Here is a 15,329-nt window from a genome sequence, read left to right as displayed (position 1 = left end):
ATGGGGTAACTTCGTAACGCAAAGATGGCGGGTGTTTACACCGGTTTGCACATGTCCCGCCTCTTCCAGTGCTGTTGCTCCAATCATTTTGCCGATCCTTGGCGGTCACGCTTTTTGAAAACTGCGTCGTAAAGAAATGCGCTTGCACAATCCAAGATTACCAGTAAGAAAAAGTCTTTTAGGTGTTAATTTGATACAAAACCACCAAACCTTTTCAGCGATTTTAGTCTGATTTTCATCGTGATTTCAAACATGTGATTTTTATGTCCCTTAAACCCCGGAACTTGGACATCCAGCTCTCTCCCCATTCATTTAGATAGGGCCCTAGTCTTGTTCCGGTCAAAGTCGCTGCCCAACCCCATGGCCAATATGGCTGCCGAGTGACGTGACTTGCCTTAAAAGGACTTTGGTGTCAGTCAGTGCACTGAAAGCAGGATCGAGGTATATGAGACAGCACTTTTAGGACAAGCATTAGTTGCCTATTGTTTAGTAGAAATGAATGGTAGATAATTCTGGTTGAACTTTTGCCAAAACCCTAATTTCCACAAAGGACTATGTTGCATTAACTTTAATCGGATCAGGGTAAGACTCTTACCATAGTCTTATCTTATGTATCTGTTGTCTATCAGGAAACTAATATTAAGATACACAGACACACACACACACACACACACACACACACACACACACACACACACAAACACACACACACACACACACACACACACACACACACACACACACACAGCGTTTGATAAGATTCCTAGGTTAACAGCTAGCTTCGTAGAATTAAGCTGAGTAAATATGAATATGCACAATTATTTCTCTGTTTCTCTGAGTTTCAGACAAGATGGCGTGCAGTTGCCATGCTACTAATGAAATTGATTGTTCCAGACACCACTAACTACAAATAATTGTATGCCGTTTTGTTGTGTTTAGTGTAAATGCAAAACTTTAGAGAAGGAAAACAAAAATGATAATGTGGACAGAGATACAGTAGTGTCACAATATTATATTGCTGTTGTAAATAGCAAACTGCTTGTGACTTATCCCCCCTGTACACAATGAAAATGCTTTTGTTGTGGAGGTAAATTATTAACAACAGGCGAAAACTGTCTCCAAATTATCTACTGACAAGGTAATGTTTCATCATTCTCACAAGATTTGTCGGGTCGCCATTCTTGAAGTTGCATGGCTGGTTTTGTCTGTATAGCTGCTAGGTGAACAATAGTCTGTATGGTCTGCTGTATAGCTATGCTAGCTGAACGCTATGTCTATGCTGTATACCTATGCTAGCTGAACAATTTGCCTATTACAAACTTGTTACAGTAATACCATCAAATTGGCTTCGTAAAGGTTATATTTATTAAGGTGACATCTTGCATAGTGTACCTCTAATGTGGACTGAGCAACAGTCATACAGAATAAAATACGTTACCTTCATCTGGGATGAACCGTTTCTAGACTTTTCCCCTGTCACTGACTGTGGCTACTTCAGAGGGAAATGTTCCCACCTGTCCCCAGCTCTTTTGGCCTACCATCAAATGTTCGACCTCTTTAGAGAGCTCTTTAGAAACTACTCTGCTTGTTAGGACACAATCTGTATTAATGTGTCATCATGTAATGTACTGGCACAGAGTTACAGAGGCAAGAATATTGTTTATTCTTTCCACCGGGTTACAAACATCTTGGAACTGAACACATTTCAACCCTTTGAGCCACTTTAGAAACATAGCAGAGCCCTAGCACCATGTCTTGTGAAGTGCAAAAGTAGATCGATATAGAAGAAAAGATGAGTAGATTACTCAGTTATTTGTATACGTACTGTTTTTCCATGAGTTTGGCAAAATGCCCTATGGAGACTTTCCATAGGACATTATGCATACTGGCAATACATTTCTTACTGTAATACTCTGAAGTTTTATTATTGGTATTTTGATTGAATGTCAGGGGTTCTGATGTAGAATGACTACACAAAATATGAAATATTTACACCAAAGTTACTAATTTCGCATTATTTGTTGGTTCAACAATGTTTTTTTTTTTTTTGGGGGGGGGGGGGGGGGGGGTGTAAGATGGGCTACACATCTGCACAACTTATACTGGATAAAACAACATGAATATTCTATTTCTATGGATTCTTGAGGATATTTCAAGACCCAATATTCTGTATCTACTTATTGCTAAGGAAATACGCTGCAGCCAAAAGGTAGGGAAGCAGCAAAGGGGGAGGAGGACTTTTTTTTATTCAATTTAAATGAGACATAGTAAGATTAACTTGACAATGTGAAGGACCAATTGTACATGCAAAAGGTCATGTATGGATTCCCAAGAGTCCAAGCTTTCAAATTGTGTATACTATAACTATTCTACTTGCAAAATAAATAAATAATAAATAAAGGTTGAATGAATGAATGAATGAATATGGTGCATACAATTGATTTAGAATGCTGGGGGAGGTGGGGGAGGGGGGTGTAGTGTGGAAGGCACACTGTCTCATACCAATCAAGCAGCAACTTTCTGTTGTCAAACTAAAGATAAGACTGATAAGACAGGCAGACAAGCCTTGTGGACAAGAGCTTTGCTTGTACAGTACAGCTGTCACTAACACAATTTCTTATTCAGAAAGGTTTTGAGATGTAAGCCACATTTCAATCCAGAAAAAAATGGATGCAGTTTACAGTATCACTTAAAGCAGCAAACTTAGATTTAGCTTTACATTGTCTTTATGCAGTGACCAAATAGAGCATCTTTAATTTATGAGGTAGCCCTCAACTACTTTATCTTGGTATTGTTCTTTGTATTCATTCCACTGTCTCTTCTATGAATATAATTTGTCATGCTGTTTCTGGATACACCAACACAAACCATAAACATTCCAATTCATGCATGTTCTTGCTCATTCATTTACACAAGTAGGCCTACAAGCACATGAGTTCACATATACGGTAATTTTCATTACATGTATTCATTTAGCAGAAGCTTTTATCCAAAGTGACTTAGGCCTATATGTTAATGATATTATAAGGGCTATTGTCCTTGGAGCAGTTCAGGGTTAAGTGCCTTGCTCAATGATGGAAACTAGGTATTGAACCTACAACTTTTCAGGCTACTGCATGCTAGCCCAGCCTCTACCCTCTATATTACCACCACCTAGTCAAACACTGATGTCCATAAACTGTGTGTGAGCAACCTATTGGGATAACATCATAAAAGCATAGAAGCCATAAAGATGCACATCAGTGTGATAAGGTCTGTCTTAATACATACCACTGACCCTCCCGGTAGCCAGGACGGGGGTGGTGGTCAGTGGTGGACGAAGTACATTGATTATGTACTTAAGTGAAAGTATAGATACCTTGTGTCAAATGTTACTTGAGTAAAAGTGAAAGTACCCACTTTGAATTTTCACTTAAGTAGAAGTATAAAAGTATTTGCCTTCACATGTACTTAAGTATTACAAGTAAAAGTACTTCAATGAATTATGGTTCTAATGGCTTAATTATAATTATAATTTATCCTTTTCACATCAAAGCTCCTGCTAAATCAGCTTATATAAGGTGAAATACTAATGCCACTCTTCAAATAGTTTCTTACATTTGTCTATTTGCTTAGAAGCTATCTACAGTGGGGAGAACATGTATTTGATACCATGCTAAAGTTGCCTAAAAAGAGAAATATAAAATCATCATTTGACAATTGATCTTAATGCCTTGTCAAACTGCAAACAAACAGATTGCCATGGTGCTTTTTCCAGTAGGCCTAGCCTGTTTGATTCTCATTGAGCTCAATGCAAATCAAACAGGCTAATAGGCCTACTGGAAAAAGCACCATCTCTAGCTGTGGTGAAGGGTATGATGACGTGGGGCTATTTTAATTCCAACGGCCAAGGGAACTTTATCAGGATGCATATATCCTGGATCCATGAAATAGCTGTCCTTTAAAAATAAAAAATCTACCTGCCCCTGTGTTAAATTCCCATAGGGTTACATAGGGGGTCAAATACTTCCTTCCCCCTAGCATTTATTAAGAACATTTATTTATTTACGATACATTATTCAATCACAAAGAGAATTGGTGTCCTTACCCCCCCCCCCCCCCCCCCCCCCCCATTATGATAATAATGACAAAGTAATTTTGTTGTAGAAAATAAATTTGTTAAGAACTATGATGCTGTTTGATTCATTTATAAATGGTACACTGTCACTTTAACACTCTTGCCGGCTCCACTCAGTGGCTGCCCTTTATAAAGCGGAGATATCAGTTATCAATGCACTCTCTCCCTTTCATGCACGCTCACACGTTCCCTATTACGTTATGAGTAACGTTATGAGTAACAAACACGCACATTAGATTTGCTGCAATAGAGATTTCAAAGAGTAGGCTTTCATCTCTATGTAACATTGATATTGACATTGTAAATGTACACATTCTCTAAGAAGAGTGTTAGTTTGCAGGAATGTTAACCACAACGTCGTTGCTGGAAATAAAAAAAATAGCAAAAAGCCAATGATAGCCTAAGTGCGTGGCGGGCCAGATCTAAACTAATGCATGCTCGGTGGGCCGCACTGAAGTGCGTGCAGGACGCAGTTTGGACACGTGATTCGTTTTGCCAAAATGGAACGAGAGGGTTTTCATAAACGTAACGGAGTAAAAGTACGAGTTTTCACTTAAAAATGTAGTGAAGTCAAAGTACAAAGTCTCACCAAATATAAATACTTAAGTAAAGTACAGATACATCAATATGCTACTTAAGTATTGTAACGAATTACATGTACTTCGTTACTGTCCACCACTGGTGGTGGTGGATGAAGAGTATGGTGGTAGGGGTGATCACATGATATGACCTATTCAGCTTGCCTTAAAAGCATGGGGATTGTTAATAGGAGCACCTATCATTAGGATGTGGCATGTCTCTCTCTGCTGGATGCGCCAGTCCATCTCTTTTCATTTCTTTTCCTCTTGTTCTGACCTCAGTCTTTCATCTGTACGGTTCATTCTGGTTCTTTTTCACCCGGTATGTTTGCGAAAAAGCAGCACTGGTCTTGTTCGATCCAATGTTCTCTTTGGAGTCTTTGGAGTGTGGTGGAGAGAGCAGCCGCTAATGGAAAGCCAGATTAACACAAAAGACAACTGAACTAAGAAGGCAGAGTGTTCTGCCATTACAAGATATTTCTCTTTTGCTACTAGTGGTTCCACTGTGTGTGTATGTGTTTGTGTGTGCGTATACGTGGATGCATGTATGTGTGTATCTGTTTCATGATGATTTGAAAAGAACTAGACTCCATCTCTTTTTCTCTTTGTTCCTCAAGGCCTCTTCCTTTCTCATACTTCTGCCATTTCCCATCTCCCCATTCAGTCCTGCACCTCACCTCAGTCGCAGTCCTATGTCTTACCACAGCTAAATCTCTATGGAGCACTAGAGAGAGCCAGCCGAGAGGGAGGGAGAGAGAGAGAAAGAGAGAGAGAGAGAGAGAGAGAGAGAGAGAGAGAGAATGTGTGGTTGCTAAGCAATCGGCGAAAACCAAATCCCCTAGCATCTTGTTGTCTCTGCCCCAGCCTGCATCGGCAAACAGGATTTGGTGTGGTTTCAAGTTTAATTTAATCAAATGATTCAGACAGTGTAACATTTTTCAAAACAAATAGGCTAAGTGTTTCTAAAAAAAGCATGTTTTTTGTTTAAATGTATTGCACTTTGTTTTCTCAGTAACTGACCAAGATTTTTTTTGTATTCGTTATGCCTAATATGTAGGGGAGAAGGTCAAACACAAGTACCTTGTGTAAGGATTACATGGCAAGTTTTATTTTCTTTAATGGATTTTTTCCAAATAAAACCAGGCAAAAAGGCTCTGCTCATAATTATCAACAGGAAATGTGAACAGAATGTGTCACATCTACAAGTTACCACACACTTCCGCTATCTACCGTGGATAGAATGCATTACTTCTGCAGATGCACTATGAATAATTAATGCACTGTCAGTTCATTGTTTATATATTCTCTCTCTCTCGTTGTGTTAAAAGACAACAGTCTTTGAGAAATGCACCATGACCATCAATTTTGTATTTAATTGAATTCAGGTGAGGACTAATTAACAGTGTCATCTCGAAGAGAAGCCACCAATCTGTTCATACTTTAAGTGTGTGAGAGAAAGAGGGAGCGCGCGAGCGAAAGCGTGTTTTGGTGGCATCTACCAAAGCAACCAATGGTGGGTAGGGCATCCGTGGAGAGGGATCATCGGGATGAGATCAGAGGGGGGCGGGTGAGAGCCACCGCTATCGATTGTGCTCGCTCACTCTCTCCATGGGAGTTTGAAAACAAAGCAGGGGTGAACAAGCGAAAGAGCGCGTGTGCTGTCTGAATTTAAGGGCTGTGTCAACACGAACTGACTGAACAGGAAAAAAACTCTTCACCTGAGAAAAGAACACAACTGCAGAACCGCCAGATCTTATATGAACTGACTAATTTAGACACTTGAAGAAGACGTGCAAGGCACCGACAAAAATAGCCTAACCTAAAGCAGGCTGACATGCTGGAATAACCCTGATGACGGGTAATCTGATTAGCGCGCCAAGACGTGTTGTGTTTGTGTGCTGTCTGTTCCCGAGACGCCGGCGGAGGTTCACTGACTGAACTGCCCAACAGTCGGCTACATCCCCTCCTCGGGCGTCGGTGCGCATTTTGTATGCCGGTGGTTGCACCTGACCATGGTGACGTACGGACAAGCCGCCGTTTTTGTTCTGCTCTCATGGATGCTTCAGTGCTCAAGTCCGTCGCCTTTTCCATCTTCACAAGTGTAAGTAACGTTCGTGTAAGGAGTTGGGAGTTGATAGCCTACTCTCTTCCCCTATCCCTCCCTATCCCCATATCTTAGTTGTCTTCCTTACGTTGCTCACCTGGTATACTGTCGTGGTGGATATATATTTGTATCTTATTTTCCACATCCACACTTAATTTTATTATAGACAGTTGTATGTGTGTGTGTGCCTCATCCGCTCAACCTGTTAGAACACGCGAGTTATTGTGAAGTGGTCTCGGTCGAGTAGGCTACCCTGTCTGCGCCAAATAACCGAAACCATTTTCTTTAAACCAAAGCCTAACTTTGCGAAATACGTGCTAATGTAAAACCGGTAAGAGTAAACAGGAAACGTCACTGTTCAAAGAGATTAGCCTTTTTACAGCATTTCCTGCAACTTTCCACATGCTAGTGAAATAACTGTTGTGTGTGTGTGTGAGAAGTAATTCCTGTCCGGCCGAATGCAAGTTGAATCGGAGAGACATTCAAGTTATTTTCTAAATTAGTAAGGACTCTCCAAAAGTATATTCTGGGCGCATAATAAACTTTTATGTTTTCCATCAGCCATATAGCATCTTAACAGGTGTGAAAAAGTATTAATGTTTAAAAGCGAATGTGCATCCAGACGATGTCAACATGTCACTTGCAAAGAAAACAGAAGGAATAGATCCATAAATTTAGTAAAGGGTGCTGTTGTTTTCTCCGTGATTGATTTGGCTCGTTTGGGCGTTGTTTGCCCTCTGTGTCCAAGCCCAAAGAGCTCTCTCTCTCCTGGGGGATAATTGCCCCTGTCTGCCTGGGAGAGCTATACTTCTTGAGCCAGCCTAGGGCTGTGGGGGAGCCTGGATGCCAGTTTATACACCAGTGAACAGACTGGTGGCGTACACATGCTTCCTGCTAAACATGTTGTCATAACTTGTGTGAGGTAGCATGTAACAATGCATCTCTCTCTCTCTCTTGCTCTCTCTCTCTCTCTCTCACTTGAATTCAAATGTGTGTTGACTTGTTTCTACAACCATATTACTAAGGCAATGATCAGGTTAAAATAAACAGTCACAAATTACTTTGGAGACAATCATAAGATGGAACATGTTGACATTTATCCATTGGCTCTGCCAAAGACTTTGGAGGGCCAGTATAAAATCTGGCTGCTGTTGTCATGAACTGTTCTCCTAGTAAGGCAATATTGCTTTCTCTCTCTCACTGACACACACACACACACACACACACACACACACACACACACACACACATATATGAATATGCATACATCATACTCATTATTACATGTAGCACACTGACACAAAAAAACTCACAAGCATACATATACATGTGCAGACATTTACACACACATTAATACTTCAATACACTTTCTCTGCTCTCTCTCTCTTCTCTTTCTCTGTTTCTTTCTCTCCCTCTCCCCCCTCTCTCTCTCTCTCTCTCTCTCTCTCTCACTCACACACACACACACACACACACACACACACACACACACACACACACATTCACAGTCACACGCACATACACAGGAGACAAAAACAGCCCAGGTGACAGACACAACGGTGTGGGAGCAGCAGTTCGTCACTGTGGCTGGTGTTGAGTGTGACTGGGGACTTGGCCAGACGGGGAGAGACGGATGTGCTCCACTGTTGTGCTCAAATGTGCTTATTTATTCTCCGGTGGAAGGAATGGCGTAAACGTAATACATTCTAAAGTAGATTGCCTCCCAGACTTCCAGGTGGCAATCTGGAACAACTTGAGGCGTGATGTATTGTGACTAAAATAGCATGGCGACATTAATGCATGCCTTGTGTCCCAACACCACGCCAGTTGGAGAGCATGGAAGTGCATGGTTGTGGCAGACTTCTCTGATCTTTAAAGATGTTTAAGATGCAACTCTCTTCAGATGAGTTCATTCATAATCATTCAAGCCCTTCTGACACTGATCTTGTCAATTTGTTGGACTGACTTCTTTCAATTCCTCGTTTCAGATACACTTGGCTACCTCCTTCACTGACTAGTTATAGGGGTGAAGGTGTACAATTACATGATGGTTGTTTGTAATAAACTTGATACTACACGTTGATATAGCTCAGTCAAAACAAAACGAAAGTTGTCAGGAAATATTTTAGTGAGCATTTTCTATTGTACTGCAACTGCTAGCCCAACTAATACCGCTGTGTAACTGCAGATAGCAGTATTGGTAACAACAAACAACGCAACAGCCTGCAATAACAAACCAATCCAAGTGGGCTCAATAAAAATAATGTGTGGTCATATGAGAATCATCTCTTGTGAGGTGCATAGCATATCACAAAGCATCATCTCCTGTTGCGTTGTGTGCTTGGAGAGGAGCACATTTTTATTGATGCCTTGAGGTAGTTCCTCTCCGAGTGGCGTCTTGCTTTTACACTGATCTATTATTAGACCATAGTTAAAGCGTGCCTCTCTGCAGGGACTCCTGGTCCGAGAAGGTAATTATTTCCTCCACAGAGGAAGACTGCCAGGGAATCTACTCCCCCTTCTCTCCTTCTCCCGCTCTTCTCTCTCTCTGTCTCTCTCTCTATCTCTCTCTCTCTCTTTCTGGCACAAGTAGGACAAGATCTGACCCAGTTGCCTGGGAAAAAACGGGTAATAGATTCCACCCAGGCCAGGGAGTTGGGGGTGAGCGAGGCACAGGCGTGGGCATTCTCAGACAGGCGTGGAGGTAGGCAGCGGCCAGGAGACATACTGGCACATACTGGCACGCGTGCAGACAGTCAAGCAGAGACTCCGTCAGAGGGACAGATGGATCATCAAATAGAGATGTAGTCAGTGAAACGGCAGCTGACAACACACACACACACACACACACACACACACACACACACACTGACACACACACACACACACACACATTGATACACACATACACACAGACACACACACACACATTGATACACACATACACACAGACACACACACACACACACACACACACACACAGTCACACACACACACACACACACACACACACAGTCACACAGACGCAGACACTAGAAACCAGATGACAGACACACCGCGAAAGGACAGCAGCCTGACCGGTAAACAGGCACAGAAGCAGACATGCTGACAGGCAAAGAGGCTGAGTGAATGCACAATGACCCGAGACAGCCAGGAAGACTGGTGGTCAGCCAGATAGACGGACACACAGACACAATGACAGAGTTCAGAGATAATCAGAAGATTGACCATGAGTGGCCCTGAAGGCCGATTGATATCGAGACCGGACACACATGAGATAATCGGACAAGCGCGGTCCGAGAGACAAGGGGACCCCTCAGATCTTCCCCTGTGATGCCCTTTTCTACAGATCTACACAGTCAAAGAGAAACACACGTTAGACACACACACACACACGCACACACACACTCACAGGCATAACACACATTAAATGTGATCCGTGTTTACCTAAGCAAGCTCTCAGTGGGGTTTCCATGGGAACTCTTTGTTGTAACACAGGAGCCCTGGAGCATGCTGACAGGTCACAGAGAACACACGTCGGGGAGACTAAGTCTTAGTCAGGCAAATAACCAATAAGCACCTCAGCGCGACTGCTCCTGCGCCTCCATTGTGCCCAGGGGCGCGGGCATGTTCTGGGTGAGGTGAGCTTTTCGTGGCTGGTCTCCCCACGGGGGTGCCTGCTGCCTGTGATGCCCAGACTGGGGTGCTTCAGCAGCAGCTCTGGCAGCCTGGTGCCACAGTGGCAGGAGAGGGAGCTCTCACTTATCACTGACCTTAATTCCCCAGGAAGCAAATGACCTGCCCTGATACTCATCATGCCTACTCTTACCTGCTTACTTAATGACTGTGGACATGAAACCTTCTTGGGTTTATTAAGCAGAAGGTTTGCCACAAAGTTATCCCAAAACAAGAGAACATCTAAATAGTGCAGGTGCTGGACCAAAAAGAAGTGAAAAGAAGTGATAAAGGTCCGCACACTGATAGCAGCTCCCAGGTTTATTTAGCACAATGTGGCCCTCTGTCTCTCTCTCTCTCTCTCTCTCTCTCTCTCTCTCTCTCTCTCTCTGTCTCTCTGTCTCTCTCTCTCTCTCTGTCTGTGTCTCTGTCTTTTTCTCTGTCTGTGTCTCACACTCTCACACACACAAATACACACACATACACACGCATAGGATGTGATGCCAAATTTACGTAATGTTATAGAGTGATTGTCTTCGTCTTCATTAAATCAGTTTCCTCTGCGTAATTGGATTCTGGATCATGCCGATGATAATACTGATCACTCGGGCATTACCAATAATTCCCGCATAAGAACGTCAGATGGGCCTGAAGTCCAGGGATGAAAAGGCCAGATCAGATCCCGGTGCTCCGTACACCAGAGATGCTCAGCCAAGTACTGTAGCCCTCCCCATCAGCTGCCAGTAATCGTGGAGGCTCATTGATAAATGCCTGATCTACAAACAGGTGTTCTAGAACAGAGCATCAACTCGGTGCTGTGGAGCCTATAGCAGCAAGATCACCTTTAAACTCCATGCAGATCATGCAGTGTATTGAGATACAGAAATCAACATATTCTGTCTTTCTCTCTCTGTCTTTCTCTCTCTGTCTTGCGTGTGCGTGCACACAGACACACACACATACACACACACACACACACACAGATGAGCACAAATACTTTTGCTCCAGGTTTGTGAGTGTGTGCTGAACTCGCTGTGCCCTGGCCGTGTTGTGTGTGTGTGTGTGTACTGTGCTCAGTGCCAGTGGTGATGAATGCTGCCTGGGATCAGAGCAGAGCTTGGAGCCCCTCTGTTCTGCGTCTCATGTCTGTCTGGGCGCCTGGGCCTCCTCCGCCGTGACTGAGTGCTCAAGTCTGCCTCATGTGCCTCCCTGTTAGCCTAGCGGCGCCCCCTTAGCCACACACATTAACACCACTGATCTCAAAGAACACTGGATCCAGCGTCTTATTCCCCGTTAGCCTAGCGCCGCCCCCCTACAGTGGCACCGCACATTAACAGGCCTGTTCAGGCATGGTGCCTGAATTCAGGCTTGAGCTCGGCCATGCACGATGTCAAGAAAGGCTACTCTCTCTATTGTTTTCAAATGTATTTGATAATTTCAGGCACAGATAATTCCCTGTCTATCAGCCCTGCATTAAGACCACTGATCTCAGAGATCACTGGATCTAGCGTCTTATTCCACAGCTGATACCACCATGGCAAAGCTTGTGGTGTTTACTGTGGGAAACCCCTCTTAAACATACTCCAGAGCCATTCAGTTCTATTGGCAGTTTTATTTAAGTTTTCATTTTTTTTTTGCATTAGACTAAATGATGACTTAATATAAACACCGATAATAGTCAGTGAAACAGGAAATGGAGGTGATCCCAATGCCATGGTGCCTATCAGAATACAGTAGGGTGATTGATTGGGCGAGGATGTCCAGTTGCTCAATCCAGGGTTCTTTTGAGATGAGAGAGGCTGGTGAGTGCAAGAGTAGGGGTGGATGGGTGCACTTCTGGGAAATGAAGAGCAATAATCAAAGTCCACAACGTGAGATAACCTGTTCAGTTATTGGCCATGGACAGCTGGGTATATTGCTCTGATATTGTCAGTGTGTATTTAGGTATGATTTTACCATACCTAAATACTCAAGTGTGACCCAGCCAAGTCTGAATTAGAGCTGATTAACTTCTGAGTCAAAGTTGAAAGTGGGCATTGTGTAGGTAGGAGTTGATTTTGTAGATGTGGTTATGGATTGATATTGTGTTTGGACTGGAAGGAGCAGTTCTGCCTCTCGCTCCAGTCTGGTGGCCAGGCTCCAGTTGGCATGTGTTTGCCTCAGCCATCACAGATGACATAATACCCAATATAGGATGCATGTGGCTGTGTATTGATAATCAGCCAAGCCCTAGAGAGGTATGCTGCCCACACACAAGGACACACACACACACACACACACACACACACACACACACACACACACATGCCATAGGTTCAGCCAGGGAGGGCTGACATGCTGGAGAGAATTCATCTTTCTCTGCCAGAGAGTTTGCATGGTAATAGCTCTCCCACCCGAAGTCTGATGGAGTTATCACTGCAGGGTCTGAACCAGCCCTAAAGCCATCCCACCACTGTGTGTGTGTGTGTGTGTGTGTGTGTGTGTGTGTGTGTGTGTGTGTGTGTGTGTGTGTGTGTGTGTGTGTGTGTGTGTGTGTGTGTGTGTGTGTGTGTGTGTGTGTGTGTGTGTGTGTGTGTGTGTGTGTGTGTGTGTGTGTGTCTGTCTGTGTGTGTGTGTGTGTGTGTGAGTGAGTGTTGTTTGTGAGTGTTGTTTGTGAGTTTGTGCATGTCTCTCTGTCGGCTGTCCGTCTGCGTCAGTCGGGGCAGTTTATTTCACATCCTGAAAGAAAACAGAGCTTTGTGTTGTTTTCCTCCTCCTAACGCAGCGTAAAGAATTGCATCGGATGTAATCAGATGAAGGGAAAAGGAGAGAGGGATAGAGAGACAGAGAGGGGAGGAGGAGGAGGAGGAGGAGGAGGAGGTAGAATGGGGCCGAAGACTTTGAAGGCAGTGCAAGCAGCAGTCATATTTCAGTGGTGCCAGATCCATGTGGTCTTACCTGGCTCAGCCCTGTCTGACTCAGAGCCCTGGACGCAGGCTAATGAGAATGGGGTTTGATACTGACGCTTGTCTGGATCTCGCTGCCTAGTAAATGAGCTCTCTCATGGCAGCAAGACAAGACAGGCCGCTTGCAGCAACACACACACACACACACACACACACACATACCTATGTCAAAATTGATAGCAGTATATGCCGTCTGTGTGTATATTAATGGGTTTCGTGGGAGAACTACTGGATCTTGACATTTGAAGTTATTTAGTGTATTCAGATCTAATTCCCAAAGAAGCCTCACTGCATGCCAGAATCATTGACATATTCAAGGTGTTTGGAAAGTGTGATATATTTCCATATGTCATATCAAGGACCACCAGACAATCTATCGCACAGTCCTCGAAGTAGAGGAGAAAGTAGATTGCATGGTTTCGAGGAAGCGGGTGTCAAGGTGGCAGGTCGAGAGTGAACAGAAGGGAACAGGAAGAAACAAAGTAATTACGGATGCAGCCTGCTAACGCCGCGCGGGTTGTCTGTAATGCATTTTTAACTACAGCACCGGGCTAAAGGTGAGCAGAGAAGCTCAGCGGGACTAGAGAGGCGGTGTGCTTTAAACACTAAACAAGACCATTGGACCAGGAGACATGAAATGTCTTCTGGAGGTTACTTGAGTTCCTTCTTGTGAAGCATGAATGTTTTAGAGAATATTTCTCTCTCTCTGTGAATGTGTGTGTGTGTGTGTGTGTGTTTCTTTGTTTGTTTGTTTGTGTATTTGTGGTTATATAGGCTATGTGTATGAATATGTATCTATGATTGTGGCCATGTAACTATGTTTGCATTGTTGTATACTTGGGTGTATGCATTATGGAAGTGTGTGTGTGTGTGTGTGTGTGTGTGTCTCTATGTGTGTGTGTGTGTGTGTGTGTGTGTGTGTGTGTGTGTGTGTGTGTGTTTGTGTGTGTGTTGTTAAAGTCATGCCCTCCACCGAGAGCCCAGATTCAATCTGAGCTACTGAATGGAGAAGTTGAACTTTTGGCTCCCAGAGACTTTGATGTGGAGAGTAGCCATTTGGTCCATCACCACCAATTCATCACCGAGCCCTGCAGGGTGTCACCACACTCTGAACCTCCGTGTGTGTGTGTGTGTGTGTTTATGTGTGCGTGTGCGCGTGTGCGTGTGTGTGTGCGTGTGTGTGTGTGTGTGTGTGTGTGTGTGTGTGTATGTGTGTGTGTGTGTGTGTATGTGTGTGTGTGTGTGTGTGTGTGATCTCACCCTCTCGGGTGGAACACTGTTAGAAGTCACCAAGCCCTGCAGAGAGCAAGCCACAGAGCTATGTGACCACCAGCTGGTCTTTGGAACGGCAGCAGAAAAGTTCCACAAAGCAAAGTTTTCGCTGCATTCAATCAGGGTCTTAAAGGCAATTGTTATGCAGGGTATATTTCATAGGATATGCGGGCTGTTTTCTTTTCAGCATTGCCGCATTGCTCCCAGAATAAAGTATGAAGGCTGTAACCTATGTATTTTGCTATCTACTTGAGCATGTATTCTGTAGCCTTTGGAACCCATTCCCTTTTGGGTAGTTGTAGTAGACTGGATAATACGTGGAATATATGTGGAAACAACCCATGCGTAGCAAACACATTACTTATTTCTGCTTTTTCAGTTGTTACATTTGCTGCTAAATCTGTTATGATGCCAGGAGATGGTGCATTATTCCAATGCTGTTAAGGTGTTCAATTAAGAACAAGACTGATGTGAATTGTTTGCGTTATTTTAATTATCTAATGTATGGTCTTAAGTGTACGGTTTAACTGCGTTTAGGGGGTGGTGCTCAGTCCACCTTTGGTAGTGTGATGGCAGACAGACACCAGGCTCATGGTTTCAGAGTTGTTTTTAATACATCAAGGGTGTGTTTTTGGTGT

The 15,329-nt window shown here is 43.5% G+C and overlaps 1 protein-coding gene across 1 annotated transcript in view; it reads left to right on the top strand.

Annotated features, from left to right (window-relative positions):
- Positions 1-6,375: 6,375 nt before the first annotated feature.
- Positions 6,376-15,329, top strand: part of LOC134094268 (voltage-dependent calcium channel subunit alpha-2/delta-1-like) — a gene marked incomplete at its 3' end in the record, with an annotated part of 81,872 nt that continues 72,918 nt past the window's right edge. The window contains 1 exon segment of the mRNA XM_062547737.1: positions 6,376-6,796. Coding sequence (XP_062403721.1) covers positions 6,708-6,796 — 89 coding nt within the window.

The sequence above is a fragment of the Sardina pilchardus genome, chromosome 10 (genome assembly GCF_963854185.1).
Source record: "Sardina pilchardus chromosome 10, fSarPil1.1, whole genome shotgun sequence".
NCBI classification, from domain to species: domain Eukaryota; kingdom Metazoa; phylum Chordata; class Actinopteri; order Clupeiformes; family Clupeidae; genus Sardina; species Sardina pilchardus.
The sequence above is the reverse complement of the archived record's forward strand: the minus strand, read 5'-3'. Positions and strand labels throughout refer to the sequence as shown.